The following is a 13,817-nucleotide window of genomic DNA, read 5'->3' on the forward strand; positions in this document are numbered from 1 at the left end:
AAGTAGAGAAAACACAGATTTTAAGCCAGGTATGGTGACAGACATGTTTTTAATCCCAGCCCTCAGGAGATAAGGACAGGCACTTCTTGAGTTCAGTCAAGCCAGCCTGGCCTATATAGTTTCAGAAAGGTCTACACAGTGAGACCCTGTCTCCCCCAACCCCCCCCCCCAAAAAAAAAATCATTGAAGTAAAAAGAAGGGGTTGGTGGCAGAAAACTTAATTGGATGGGTAAAGACCTGGGTCCTTCTCAAAGGAGGAAGCGTCACCCGAGGATCATAAGGGTGAGCCGTCCCTGGCCGGGGCGGGCTTGGTGGCAGTGGTAGGCGGTGCTGCAGGAAAGGTCACTGAGGTCCGGTGGCCTGGCCTTTACACCGCAGTGGCTGTGGGGCGCTGCCCCGCTAACCCTCCCAGAGCCTTAGTGGCTGCTCTGAGCCGGCTCCGACTCCTCGCCGATCCTGTGTCCTGGAAGCTTCTGCGGCTCACCCAGTGCACTGGGCTCCCTGCTCACATGTTCCATGCCCCACTTTGGGAAGGATCTCAGATCTTTGCCTCTAAACTGGACTGTGTCCCCGTGGACATGGCCCCATTCTCAAGGCGCTTTCAGAGCATAGTCCCTCCCCACAGCTCAGTGTTGCAAAGCAGATTGCTGGGGAATATATTTTTCGGCTGGAGAAAACAGCCAAATGGCATCCTGAAGACGCAGTAAGTGGAATGTGTGCCCGGCAGCAGTCACCCCCATCCACTCTAACACATTCTAACACAGACACACGCACAAAACATGCTGCCCTGGGGCCCTGGGAGGAGGAGGAAGACCTCTGGGGTCAGAGGCTGGCTGGGAAGAGCGGGGGGGGGGGGGGGGGGGGGATGCAGCCCTGCGGCAGGCGTCCTTCGCTGGAGGAACTGGGGAAATGTGCCCGCAAGGCCAAGGGCGGGTAGATGGGCCACGTGGATGGCCTGGTGAGCAGAGACAGATCTGAAACAAAGGCCGTGCCCTACTTCCTCAAGCTCCAGGGCCAGGGACTGCGTGGCCCCTATGTCTTAGCCCACTGACCTTTACCCCAGACTGGGTTGAGCTGAAGCCAACACTTTGCCTGGACCCCGTGGGGCCCCTTATGCCCAGTATTTTGTGATATTGGAGTTCCTAGCTGTAGAACAACGGTAGGACGAAGGGGCAGCCAGCTAGACATGGATGTGAACACTGGAAATTCACTCAGGGGAGCCAGGTGGAGAGTATCAGTTCAAGGATGGCCTGGGCTACTCAGGAGGGTTACAGCTCTGTTATAAAGCAGGTGGGGAGACAGTCTGGTCAGTCAAGAGTGTCTGCACAAGAGTGAAGACCGGAGCCTCCTCTCTAGCGTTTATGTAAAGTGCCTCTGATCTATCCTTGCAATCTGAGCACTGGGGAGGAGAGGAAAATGGATCTCCAGTGCTGTCAAGCCAGCCTAGCCTTCTTGGTGAGCTGCAGGCTAGGTAGAGACCTTCACCAGAGGTGGTTCTGGCCTCCACAGACGCGTGCATATGTCAGCCTTCCTGCGGAGCTGAGTGAAGGTTGGTTGTGAGCTACTTGCTGTGGGTACTATATGCTCTTAACAGCTGAACCATCTCTCTATCCCAGTTTTTTCTTTTCTTTTTTTTTATGTTTTTTTATTGTTTGAGATAGGATTTCTCTGTGTAACCTTGGCTGTCCTGAAACTCTCTGTAGACCAGGCTGGCCTTGAACTCACAGAGATCCACCTTACTCCGTCTCCTTTAAGCGCTGGGCCTAAAGATGTGCATACCACTGCTTGGGTGGGTTGATTTCCTTCTTCCTTTACCTACCTACCTACCTACCTACCCACCCACTGGATTTCTCTGTGTTGCTCTGGCTGTCAGATCTGTATATCTTTCTATACAGATCTTTATGTGTAGGCCAGGCTGTCCTTGAATTCAGCAGAGATTCTCCTTCCTCTGCTTTCCAAGCGTTGTGATTGAAGTTGTGTGCTGCCATGCCTGGCTCCTCCCAGGGTGTTTGGGTGGTTGTCAGGGACTTCTGGGGATGGAACAGAGGCCCCGTGCACCCTGAGCAAGTACCGCCCTGAGCTTCAGCCTTGGCTTAAGGCTCGTGTGAGGGATGCCAGCCCTGACCGCCTTTGCCTTCCAGAGCCTGCGGCTTGCTGAGCTTTGTTGTGAAATGTAGTTATGTCACCTGGGAACAGTTCAGCCTTCTTGGTCTCCTGGTTTGCTTGGCAAGTATGGTGCAAAAGGGCACAGAGCGACCAGGACCTTGGGTATGATCACACAAATCCCAACAGTGACCTCAGATGGCAGCCCCAGTAAGGAGGCAGGCAAAAGGAGCAGGACTGGGATGTCCCCTCAGTGGCAAGGCACACACAAAAACACTGTGACACGGCTGGTTGGTTTTGTGCCAACTTGACACGAGCTAATGTCATTTGAGAGGAGGAAACCTCAATTGAGAAAATGCCTCCGTAAAATCAGGCTGCCCACAAGCCTCTAGGGCACTTTCTTAATCAGTGATTGATGGGGGAGGCCCCGCCCACTGTGAGTGGTGCCACCCCTGGGCTGGTGGTCCTGGGTTCTATGAGAAAGCAGGCTGCTGAATAGGCGGTGAGGAGCAAGCCAGTAAGCAGCACCCTCCAGGGCCTCTGCCTCAGCTCCTGCCTGCGGGCCCCTGCCCTGTTTTGTGGTTCCTCGTCCTGCTTCTTCCCTCGGGGGTTTCCAGGTGCCGCTGCACATTGGGCTGGAAAGGAGGAAGCAGAACAGGAACGGCTGGGGTCCGCTGGATCCTTGTGTGGAAGGTAATGCCCAGGGGAGAAGTCCTTTCTCCAAAAGTTCTCCATTACAGCTCTCCGGTCCAGAGGGAAGAAGCCCTTCCCTGAAGTTTTCAGTGTTACAGCTCTTATGGGCCATAATAGCCCTGTCCGATTCCTTGCTTCCGAGCATCCAGGTACCGGAAGAACAAAGCCTAGCCGGGTGAGCAGTGCCGCACCCACGTCCAGCAGTGAATGCCGGGAGAAAGCCCTCTGCGAAACAGCTCTTCAGGTGGTACTGTCAGATGCAGCAACTCTCAGATGACAGTCGATGAAATAGCTTATTTATTCTGAGTGGGTAAGGGGTATATAGGAACCTTGAGGGAGGGGGATGAGATTCCAGGGCGCATACCATTGGTTGGAGCTGGGATGCTGACACTGTTTGCACAGAAAGGAATTCCAGCTGCCAGGCTACTTGGTGACCTTGAGACTTGCAGAGGTAGGGGGTCGGGGCCCTGTGTGCCAGGGCATGCAGGCTCAGAACTGCCAATCTCAAGGTTGAGATTTCCAGGGTTTGGACACGCTCTACCTCACTCTCCTTCTATGCCAGGTCCCCTGGTGGCGCGGTCCATATGCCCCACATGTTTGAGGTCCTATCCTGACTTCCTTTGATAAACAGTACTGTGTAAGCCAAATAAACTCCTTCCACCCAAGTTTGCTTTTTGATTGTGGTGTTTCATCATAGCAATGAAAATTAAGACGCACACACATAAAATTTAAAATTATATCTATTAAATGCTGCTTTGGAGCAGCTGCCAGCACAGAGCTGTCGAAGAGACACAGTAGCCAACCACGTTCCTTCACAGAAGGCTGGTCACCACGTTGCTCAGGGCCTCGGGCTGCGCCCCTGCCCTGCCTAGCTTGTCGGGGTTTCTGTCCTAGGAATGAGGCCAGGCCCTGGGACCCTGGCTCTTTGCCACAGGAACTACCCTTTCTAGACATCTGGATGTCTAACAGCTGGGCATTGTGGCGCATGCTGTTACTCAGCACTCTGGAGGTAGGAGCAGAAGTCTGGAGGAAAGAGGTCAATTGTGAAAGTCCCAACGGTGAACTGAAGTTGGGTGTTAAGGGGCCCAGCCTCTAAGATCTTGTGCGTGCTCCGACATCCTTGGAGGGCTGACTGAAGCCTAGGGTGTCTGGTCTCTTTGCTGAAGGTGAGAGCGCCTGTCCCTGGAACCTCCGGACTTCAGGCTTCTTTGATTCTCTCCCTCTGCCTGACCCTGCCCAGTCTGGGGGTAGTGTCTGAGGAAAGAGCTTCTCCGTGGTATCTCCGTTTGCCCTCCTGCCCTTGTCTCTAGAAGGGGCAGAGGACATCCAGGCCCAGACAAAGTACCTCACAACACCCTTGCCAGGCAGGAAGTAGCCAGTAGGCCTAAGTTCCCTGGGCACCTCGTACCTGCCCCCTGGGGTTCCTCTGCAAGAACAGGGCCCCTAGGGCTGTCCTTTGTCCTGCTTACCGCCTGACTGACCCAGGAGGCTTCAGCCTGCTCCAGCGCCACCAGCCTTCTTAGATGACTTTCAGTCCGGAGCCGTCCAGTTGTCACTGAGCGGGAGTAGAGGTTTGCTGCATGACTGCACACACACACACACACACACACACACACACACACACACACACAACACATGCTCAGGGTAAGTGTAAGTCCATATACCTTGAATGCATGTCCTGCCTTTACTCCCAGCATCTGGTAGGTGGAAAGGAGGCGAGAAGGGAAATGGTGGGAGAGGGAAAAAGCTAGCTCACCTGGTAGAACGCTTGGCTAGCTAGCATTCAGGAGGTGAGCTGGAGGCAGGAGGATCAGGAGTTCAAGACTAGTCTGGGCTACCTCCCTGAGCGTGGTGACACATGCGCAGCCAGCATCCAGGAGGCTCACAAAAAGCACAGGCTTGCCCTGAGCTACGTCGCCAGCGAGTTCCAAGCCAGCGAGGATGTTAAACCGTGAGACTCTGGCACAAACACAAAACATTTTTGAATCCCATCAATTAAATATATATATATATATATATATGTATTTGATGTGTGTGTTTTGCCTGCAGCACCTGATCGCCTGGAGTCCGCGGGGGTCAGAGGAGGGTGTTGGATGCTCTGGAAATGGTTGTGAGCTACCTCACGGGGGCTGGTTCCCAGTACGCGCTCTTCACCGCTGAGCCGCCTCTTCCACCTAAACTTAGTCATACTCAGATTTCTCCGGTCTGAGTAACGATCAGACCACAACAGCTTGAACTCAAGCTGCCCGTGACCCAAGCAAGCGCCCTGCCGCCCCACTCCGCCCCAGGATGTGCTGGCTCCGGTCCCACGCCATCATCTCAGCTTCACGACAGCCCCGGCGCCGCACGCCAGCTCCTCGCCGACACCGCCCGCGTGCGGCCGGGAAAGCGCGCCGCCCCGCACCCTTCCCGCTGCGCGGCGCTCGGCCGCCCCCTGCCGTCGCGGCATGGACGCGGCCGGCCCCTGTTCGGCCCGCCCACCCGCCTCCGGATTGGCCACTGGGCTAGAGTCGCGCTAAGGCCCCGCCTTCTCTCCGGGTTCTTTGATCACGCGCCGGAGGGCTCTTCCGGGGCCGGAGCCAACCCACGGTGTTGCTGTCAGGGCTGCACGGCGGGAGGTAAGGCATGGCCGGGTCGGATGGGCTGCAGCGCGCCCGCACGGGCAGCTCGGGGTGCCGGGGTCCCAGGGCACCCAGGCGGCTAGGGGCCCCCCGGCACCCCCGCGTCCCCCGCGCCTCCCAGCGCCGCGGGAGCCACCTCCTCCCCGCCGTGGCGGGCCAGAATCCTAAGAAGGGCGGCCTCATAGCCTTCCCGTTCTGGCTTGGCCCCTCGGCTTGATTCGCTGGCGACAGGGAACTGGCAAAACTGGCCCAAGGGCTTGGGGCAGTTACTCGTACCTCTTCCTCTGTCTGATAGCCCTGGACAGGAACTTGGGCCATCTCATTGCCGCCGCCCCGCCCGCGATGATCTCGTTTCTGTCGGTGGAGGCCACCCTCTCCACCTCCGCCTGTCAGCCCTGGCCGGGAGGGGAGGGATATAGGCGGAGCCCCGGGCTTACTCGACGCAGGTGACATCTAGATTAGATACTCTCCATCTCTTCAGTGTCCACACCACACTGAGACCGATGCCGAGGACCGCTGTCTGGGGTTACTCGAGGGACAAGAAGCGTGTAGGACCCAGGCCTGGGGTTGCCCGCCTGCAGTGCAAAATCAGGACCCCTACACCGTCCTATCCATCTCTTCCCTCCATTTAGCCCTGCACCTTCATCTAACCTTCCCTAAGCAGCTGACACCCTGAAAGTGTCTACCAGGCATCCGCGCTGGGCCACACCTTCCTGTCCTAAGCGCTGGGCAGGAAGCAGGCAGGCCAGTCCGGGATCTTGGGGCTCAGAGCCACAGCCACCCGGCTGATCATCCCAGTGTTTGACCTTAGTTTTCCTGGATTTCCAGGCTCGGGAGGGACGCAGACCTGCTTATCACCATAGGTACAACTGATAACCTCCCTTCCTCCTCCCCAGGGAGCCCAGGGGAGGCGCCCTCCCGACGCCACCACTGCCCATGCAGACCACAGCTATCTGGCTACTGATGCCATGAGCAACACGACAGTGCCCAATGCCCCCCAGGCCAACAGCGACTCGATGGTGGGCTATGTGTTGGGGCCCTTCTTCCTCATCACCCTGGTCGGGGTGGTGGTGGCTGTGGTAAGGAGCCCCCACATCAGATGCGGCTGAGACAGCTGCTGGGTGGGCCTGGCCTGGTGCCCACAGCATCTCAGCTATTTAAGGGTGTGGAAGTGGGCCCTCATGATGGGCCACACTGACCTCCCCAGCCTCCACAGCACCGTGTCTCTGTTACAGGTAATGTATGTGCAGAAGAAAAAGCGGTGAGTGTCCTTGCTTCCCGGCGCTATGCTCTCTGCCCTAGCTGAATGCTTTTCCAGGCTTTTGGCTAGTCGCTGGAGGTCCCTTTATGGTCCGATGGCATCACTGGCTAGGATGGGGACTAGCCACCAGGTTCAAGGGCCTGGGCTGAGCCCACTGTCCCGTTCCCCAGGGTGGACCGGCTTCGCCATCACCTGCTTCCCATGTACAGCTATGACCCCGCAGAAGAGCTCCACGAGGCTGAGCAGGAGCTGCTGTCTGATGTGGGAGACCCCAAGGTCAGTGAGCAAGCACCCCCCCCCCCCCGGCAGGCTCCTTTAACGGAGGACTGCCATAGCCCTCATTCTTCTGGCCCTGCCCCACACACAGGTGGTACATGGCTGGCAGAACAGCTACCAGCACAAGAGGATGCCCCTGCTGGACATCAAGACATGAGTGTCCACGACCCTCTCTCCTGCCACCCACCCATCGGTACAGGGCTGCTCTGAGCCAAGCCTGCCAGGCCCTCACCGGCCTTTTTTCTTCATGGTTTGGTGGCTCTGCTCCCCTAAGAGGTCCCTGGAGCCGTTCCTGTAGTGGCAGGCCCAGCTGTATAGTATCATGTGTATATACTCTGTAAATAAACTTTTGTGACTTCAAGCTACCCTCCTTGGGGTGGACTCCATCTTTGAGTCCTGGCAGTGTGGCTTTATTCCTTGATTCCTTTAGGCCTTACTTCCTGGTCTCACCAGAAACTCAGTCCAGAAAAGGCTATTTTTTTATTCAAGTAACTGCAAATAGGAAACCAGAGGGAGGCCCCAGGCTGGGACAAACACTGGCCACCCCTCCCCCACAGAACAAGGGGAGTTTGGTGGCCCTACACCCTTTCCCATCAAAGTAGGCCCCCTCCTCACTCTGCTGCAGCATCCATGGGGCAGGCCCCCATCTTCCCTGGTGTGGAGTAGGTGACCGGCCTGCTGTACCCTAGCCCCCTTCCCCTAGAGTGTCTTGGGGAGGAGAGTGCAGGCAAAAAAAAAAAAAAAAAACAAAAACAAAAAAAACGGGAGGATAAATGTTGGCGCTGGTAGCAGCAGCAATGGTGGGTGTCTCCGAATGAACATTGAACCAAAAACAACACAACTGTCCAGAGGTAGTTTGTGAACAGAGGAAAAGAGGGAACCAGAGCCTTGGGGGCCGGGGAGGGGCAAAAGGAGGGGGCAAGGCTAGCTCCGTAGTGCCCGCTGCAGGAAGGGGGCAGCCTAGAGTGGAAGTGGGGGGGAGAAAGTCCCCCTTCTGCCTTAGGTGGAAGCCAAAGAGGACCTCACCTTGGAGGGGGATGTTAACTTCCATCTGTCACTGTCCCAGGTGAGAACAAGGTGGGTAGGCCCACACCTGTCCTGCTTCCAGTAGCCCAAGGGGCTTAGCCAACCTCCAGGGTCTGGGTAGGGTGGGGCAGGAGAGACTGAAAAAACCCACCTGGTCATAGCTTGGTGGGGGCATGCCGGGAGGCAAGCATCCCCTGCCTGAGCACACCTGCTGCTGCCAGCTCAGCCAACGGGGCTTGTCAGAGGAGCGGAGCGGGGCTGGGGCCCCTTAAGGCCAGGGAAGGCTCCCAGGACCCCTACAAGGAAGCCAGGAACAGCAGAGCAGAAGGGACTGGAGAAACAAAGAGCCCGGAGAGCAGCTCTCTCGGGGAGCTGTGCGGCAGGATGGGCTGCGGCTAAGAGGGAGGTTAGCCTTGTCGGGAGAGGGCAGGTGTGGCGGGGAGGAGGGCACGGGCCGAATCCTGCTCCCATGGGTGCCGCAGAGCCTGCAGCTAGTGCGGTAGTGTGCAGTGGGGGCGGGGAGGGGCCTGGGAGCAGGGCTTCCAGTCCCAGGGGAAAAGCTGCTCCTCAGGGGCTGAGGAGCAGGCGGCACAGCGCTGTGGTGGTTACTGCTCCTCCTCCGAGGACTCCTGGGAGACGCCCTCTTCTTCCTCCTTCTCCTGTGGGAAGCAAAGGAGACTCTGGGCCTGGCCCTCCTCCGCTAACACCCCCCCCCAAAGGCTCTCCTCTGCAGAAGGGGGATGAGTCAGGGCTGAGTGTGTGGGTGACTCAGCAACCTCCACGCTGCTTTCATTCATAAAAATGAAGGATTTAAAGGGAGGAAAAAAAAACCACACACACACACACTTGCTCTCACACAGGCCAGACCAGGCGCCTGGCCCAGGCCTACACGGAGGGCTAAGGAAGCGGCAGGCTCTCCAGGGAAGAGGCAGAAGGGCAAGAGAGACAAAAACTGGAGGGGAACTATAAGGCGACATGAAACAGGTGTGCTGCTAACAAGAAGGCAGCCAAGGGTGGGAAGGAAGCGTGTGACCCGGGGGCTCACTCACTGGGCGGGAATGTTGGGACACCGCAGGGCCCCATGGCCCCCACAGTGCCAGGCAAACTCCAAAACAACTAGTTTCCTGTTACTCATCCTGGGGCCCGGCCAGAGGGCCCCCTTCCCCTCCAGTACGGGGTGGCTCAGATCAAGGAATCTTAAAGACAGCTTGGAAAAGGGACTCAGGAAGGAGCACAGCATTCTTAGGGCTGACATCTCCTTACAGAGCCCCACTTATAGGGTCCAAACAGTGCATGCTTCCCTTCCCGATCTACATCTGCACTTCTCGTCTTTCCAGGAAGGTCCCAGGAAAGGAGTTATGTGCGCAGGATACTTTCTGGGGGCCCAATGTGGTCCCATGGCACCCCTCCCACAATGAGTACCTGAAATTACGAATTCTTTTCTGGAGACATGGGATTTCTGAAGCAGAAGCTAACCCTGACCACATATATTCAAACACTCAGCATCCCTGGCCAAACTCCAGGGCATTATTCCCCCAACCCCCCCGCAAATAAAAGAGCAACCTACCAACTTCTTGGGTCTGCCCCTTGGTTTCCTCCCTGGAGCTGTGGTAACCTTCTAGAGGGTTGGGGAAAAAACAAGCTGTTAAGTGCAGAGTGCTCAACAGTACAAGACACCAAAGCCCTGTGTGACCGGGCAAGGGGCTGGCTCAGGCCGCCCAGGACCCCACCAGCAGGTCCACCCAAGTCCAGCTGCTGATGACTGGCCAGCCCCCAACCCCCACCCAAGATACACACCCTCCCACTCCCTCCTCCACAAGTGACTCAAAAGGATATGAGTCGTGTGTTAGAAAATAAAAAACAAGACAACATTTTTGAAAGGCTGATACCAACGTGAGTCTGGCCCTCCCTGCACGCTCCGTGTCCCCAGGATGAATGAGGGCGACACTCTCAGCCCTGAGCTGGCACAGGCCTCAGTCTCCATCTATTCCCCACTGTCCTGGACACCCCAATTTCCACAGTAGCAAAGACCCATGAACACTCTTGGCCTAACCCCAGGACATCACGCAGAAAGAGCCTTACCCGTGTCTTGGCGGCTCCCTTATTTTTGCTCCCCTTTGGTCGGCCCCGAGGTCTCTTCGGTGTTGGCACTTCACTGGGTTCCTTCTGCAACGACAGAGTCAGGGAAACAGTAACAACCAAGCTGTGTCAGCCCCTCGGAGGTCACCCCAACCCCGAGTCCACAGGGGACGCAGCAGGCAAGCCCGCGGGCCCCACAGCCAAAGATAAGCGAGCAGAGACCTCTGGGAAAGGTGTCACTAGAGCAGGGAGAGCGCGGTCAGGTGGCCCCATCAATTCTACTGTGTCACTGGTGGTCTGCAAAATGCCCAACACTGTAGCCTGTCTCACCTGTACGAGGTGGAGAGGCCCTGCCAGGGCCAGGTAAGTCAAAACAGCACTGAGGCCAACGCCCAGCACTGGCCACAACTGCTCCTGCCCCTCATGCCTCACAGAAGAAACCCCTCTGCACATCCAGACCCCAAAAGCTTGTGCTTGCCGGAGGGCTCCCGCTCACCAACCCCAGCCAGCACTGCACCTGAAGCCAGCCTGGCCACAAACCCCTGCGGCAGCCACAGTCCAATGACCCTACCTGGAGACGGCAGGGAAACCCCATCACCCAGCAGGCTTTCTCAGCTAAGACGACCTGGCGGGGACACACTCTGCCTCCTCCCCAGGGCCACCAACAGCTCCCCGCCCCACGCAACTTTGTGGAGCGCTGAGAGCTCCAGCAGAGGCAGGCAGGTGGCACAGCCAACATCCCGCTGGCCTCCCTTGCAGGGGCCTCGCACAGGGCTTCAGTGCCCACTTACAGGGCCAGGGCCAGCATAAGTAACTAAATAAAAAGGGCCACAAGGAAGTCCAAGAACGCTCTCTCACTTGACATGAGGAAGTACAGAAATGGGTAGTAAGGGCGTAAAAAACCCTGACAGCAACATGACAGAGTATCACTACACGCTCACAACTGTGAAAAGGCACCTGGCCTTTGATTTCATTCTGGCCAGGGCAAAAATGTTAGACACCTTTAAGACAGGGTCCGGCCTTCCTGACCCTCCTGCCTGGACCCCACACCCGCCTCTGCTTTCCTGGGTGAGCGTTAAGACAGGGGTGGCTCGCCACACTGTGGCCTTGGGCAGTGAGCGTGCCCGGGGACGGGGAGCACACATGCACATACGGAAGGAGACAGTTCCGAACCCCTCCCTGCCCCAAGAAAGGAAACAGAAGCAACACCCACCTGGCTCCCTACCAGCGCCGTCCCAGGACTCACCGGAGGCTGCTTGCGTGGCCTGCCCCGGCCTCGCTTCTCAGCCCCGTCCTTTTCCTGCTTGGAGGCCAGGGCCTGGCTGGACTTGGAGCCCGACTCACTCATCTTCTTTCCCTCTGGGGCAGCTGAGAGACTGGCTGTGATGCAGGGAGATACGACAGTTACACAGCTGTTTCCACCACCCTAGACCAGACAAGGCCCCTCCCCAGCACAATGGCGGGAGGGCACCCACGAGGCCCCGCCAGGTCAGACCCGCCTCAAGGGTCCCTCACCCCCGTCCTCCCTCTGCCAGCTGCTGCCCTAGGAAGCCCCATGCCCACTGCCTGCCAGGGCTGACACCCAGCAGCTCCAAGGTGGAGAACCGGAACACACTGCTAGCGCCCACCACACCCTCAAGAGCCAGAGATGGGGGAGGAGGCAGAGGGAGGGGCCGAGGGTCTCCCAAGTCTTGCGTGGAGAGCATCTCGGGGGAAGGGCAGATCCCAACCTAAAGACTTCGGTAGTAAGAAGCCTGGCACTCCAGGTCAGGACACACTCCGTGTGCAGGGGGGTGGAGATTGGCATAGGAAGAGCCTGCACCCTGCACTTAGGGATCTCCTCTGGAGAGGTTAAACAAGACGGCCAGCAGGGTGCACCCCCAGCCACAGGCCCAGGAGCCCATTCAGAGACTCAAACAGCCTGTCCTCAAGGAGGGCAGAAGCCAGAGGCAGTAGCCTCTCAACGCAGAGCTACCTCACGGCCATCGTGAGGACCGGGGTCCTTCCTTTTGAGCTGAGGGTCGATGCTAGGGCCTCACAAGTGCTGGGCAGTGCTCTTCTAACACAGGCTGCGCCCAACCCTCTTTCCCTCTTGTGAGACAACTGGTAATTTTTGACTCCATTGGCAGGAAAACATTTTCGAAAACTTTTGTGATTTTTTAAAACACTTAACGGTCTTCCTAATTCAAGCAGTAAGAGACCCTCCAGATGGTGGGGCTCTAGCTAATTATTCTAGTACAATACTTCAACCTCGAGACCCCTCAGAGCAGGGTAGCTGGGCCAGCTCCATCATTAGTGGCTTTGGTCTGTTCTCTAATTACAGACCGTGATTAGAATCTTACATTACACCACAGGTCTCCTTCAAACCAAACATCAAAATTAATCAGCTCAAGGAGCGCTGACCTCACACTGAGGTCTGCCGGGGCCCTTCAGAGGGGGGTCATGGAGGAAAGCCAGCCCCAGGCCAAGGGACCACGCACCCAGCCCGCCAGTCTCCCCGGACGCTGTGACGCCACCTGGTGCCTCCCTGATTCTTGCCGTTAGGAGCCCTTTAAACCACCTGCTCTCCCCAAAGCCCCCACTGCATGAAGAGCTTATTAGAGTCCCTGTCCACTAGGGCCAAGGAAACTTCCCCACCTGTTTCTCAGCATCAGGCAGGCCTGGCGCGCAGAAGCCACATTAAAGTCCAAGGCCGCCCGCTGTGCTTTCTTGGGCCTCCAGGCTGTCTCCTCACGGGCACTCGCCATGTGGCCCTCAGTGTTCAAGGCCCTGTGCAGTGGCGGCCAGAGTTGAACATCCTGGCAGGTCCATTGTCACGTTTGGTTTTTCTTTTCCCCTTTAAGTAGCCCAGAGAAGACCCCTGAGTGGCCCAAGGTCACACAGCAACTTGGCAAAAATGGAGGTTCCTGCGGAACGCCTACAGACCGCCACTTTGTTTACTGAGAAGCAGGTTCCGACCCTGGCGCCCTCTACTTCAGAGTGAGGGTGCCTCCGCCAGTGTCCCGGGCCTGGCGGTTGTAGGCCGGCGCTTCCAGGAGCTAGGGCGAGGGGGAGGGGCGCAGAGCCTGCAGGCGCGGGAAACGACGCACCCCGACCACATGCACCACCACGCGGGTGCGCCCGGCCCTACTTCCTGCCAGAGGGGGCACCCAAGCCCGCCTTGGGGGCAGGAAACCTGGTGCGAGTCGGAAGAACACCTCCTTCTCCTCCCTCCCCGTAAACCAAAACCGGGGGGGGGGGGGCAAAAACGGGGAGTCAAAGGGACTAGTTCTAACAGAACCCGGCAAAGCAGAGGAACCAGTTTGTGGGGGCGGAGGGCAGGCCCGGCCCTGGGGGCTGGAGAGGCGCAGGGCAGGGCCAAAGGTGTGTGTGGGTGAAGACCCGAAACCCAGGGCCTTGCGAGCCGGCCTCGTCCACGCAGAGCACCACCCTGGGAAAGGCCGAGCAGAGGCCAGAGAGGAATCTCGGGGCGCCGGGCCCCTCCCCCGCACTTCTGGAACTTCCCCGGCTGGGGGGGCGCGCGCCCACCTCCCGCCGCTGCGCAGCGCGCGCCCCTCCCGGAGGCCGGGCTCGCGGAGAGCGCGAGGTGCACGGGCGCCGCCGGGTGCACAAGCGGCGCTCGCCGCAGCCGCGCACCCCCTCCCCCTCGGCGCGCCGTTTCCCGGGGGATCCTCCGCACCCCCGCGGGCGCGCGCGGGGGGCCCTCGGCCTGGGGTCCGGAGGACGCGGCGGCCCCGAGCGGAGCGCCCACCCCGGCC

General features: G+C 58.2%; 2 protein-coding genes across 7 annotated transcripts in view; one reads left to right on the forward strand and one right to left on the reverse strand.

Annotated features, from left to right (window-relative positions):
• Window positions 1-5,346: 5,346 nt before the first annotated feature.
• On the forward strand, window positions 5,347-7,182 carry Smim29 (small integral membrane protein 29). Of its 3 annotated transcripts, none has more exons than XM_055607179.1 (5): window positions 5,347-5,414; window positions 6,314-6,496; window positions 6,653-6,678; window positions 6,849-6,954; window positions 7,046-7,182. In XM_055607179.1, exons 2-5 carry the CDS (start codon window positions 6,386-6,388, stop codon window positions 7,109-7,111), a joined length of 309 nt encoding a protein of 102 aa, XP_055463154.1. In that variant the 5' UTR covers window positions 5,347-5,414; window positions 6,314-6,385; the 3' UTR covers window positions 7,112-7,182. The 3 variants fall into 3 exon arrangements, with proteins under 3 accessions (XP_055463154.1, XP_055463156.1, XP_055463155.1); XM_055607181.1 differs by having other exon boundaries at window positions 6,314-6,436; XM_055607180.1 differs by lacking the exon at window positions 6,653-6,678.
• Window positions 7,183-7,415: 233 nt separating this feature from the next.
• The window catches only part of Hmga1 (high mobility group AT-hook 1), a 7,332-nt gene continuing 930 nt past the window's right edge, over window positions 7,416-13,817 (reverse strand). For 2 of the 4 annotated variants that reach the window (XM_055607176.1, XM_055607174.1), the window contains 4 exons: window positions 11,273-11,439; window positions 10,063-10,146; window positions 9,548-9,598; window positions 8,512-8,639 (listed from right to left, as the gene is read on the reverse strand). In XM_055607176.1, coding sequence (XP_055463151.1) covers window positions 8,586-8,639; window positions 9,548-9,598; window positions 10,063-10,146; window positions 11,273-11,407 — 324 coding nt within the window. In that variant the 5' untranslated portion in view covers window positions 11,408-11,439 and the 3' untranslated portion in view covers window positions 8,512-8,585. Of the gene's footprint in view, window positions 8,640-9,547; window positions 9,599-10,062; window positions 10,147-11,272; window positions 11,440-12,696; window positions 12,861-13,817 lie in introns of those variants that run through there. The other 2 variants (XM_055607175.1, XM_055607177.1) reach the window with 2 other exon arrangements.

This window comes from Psammomys obesus, unplaced genomic scaffold, assembly GCF_907164565.1.
Source record: "Psammomys obesus unplaced genomic scaffold, mPsaObe1.curated_primary_1811, whole genome shotgun sequence".
NCBI lineage: Eukaryota > Metazoa > Chordata > Mammalia > Rodentia > Muridae > Psammomys > Psammomys obesus.

Coding starts and splice junctions, on each gene's coding strand:
- Smim29 (XM_055607179.1), top strand. CDS start 6,386: ATGAGCAACACGACAGTGCCCAATGCCCCCCAGGCCAACAGCGACTCG. Junction 6,679..6,848: donor TATGTGCAGAAGAAAAAGCG/GTGAGTGTCCTT, acceptor CCCGTTCCCCAG/GGTGGACCGGCTTCGCCATC. Junction 6,955..7,045: donor CTGATGTGGGAGACCCCAAG/GTCAGTGAGCAA, acceptor CCCCACACACAG/GTGGTACATGGCTGGCAGAA.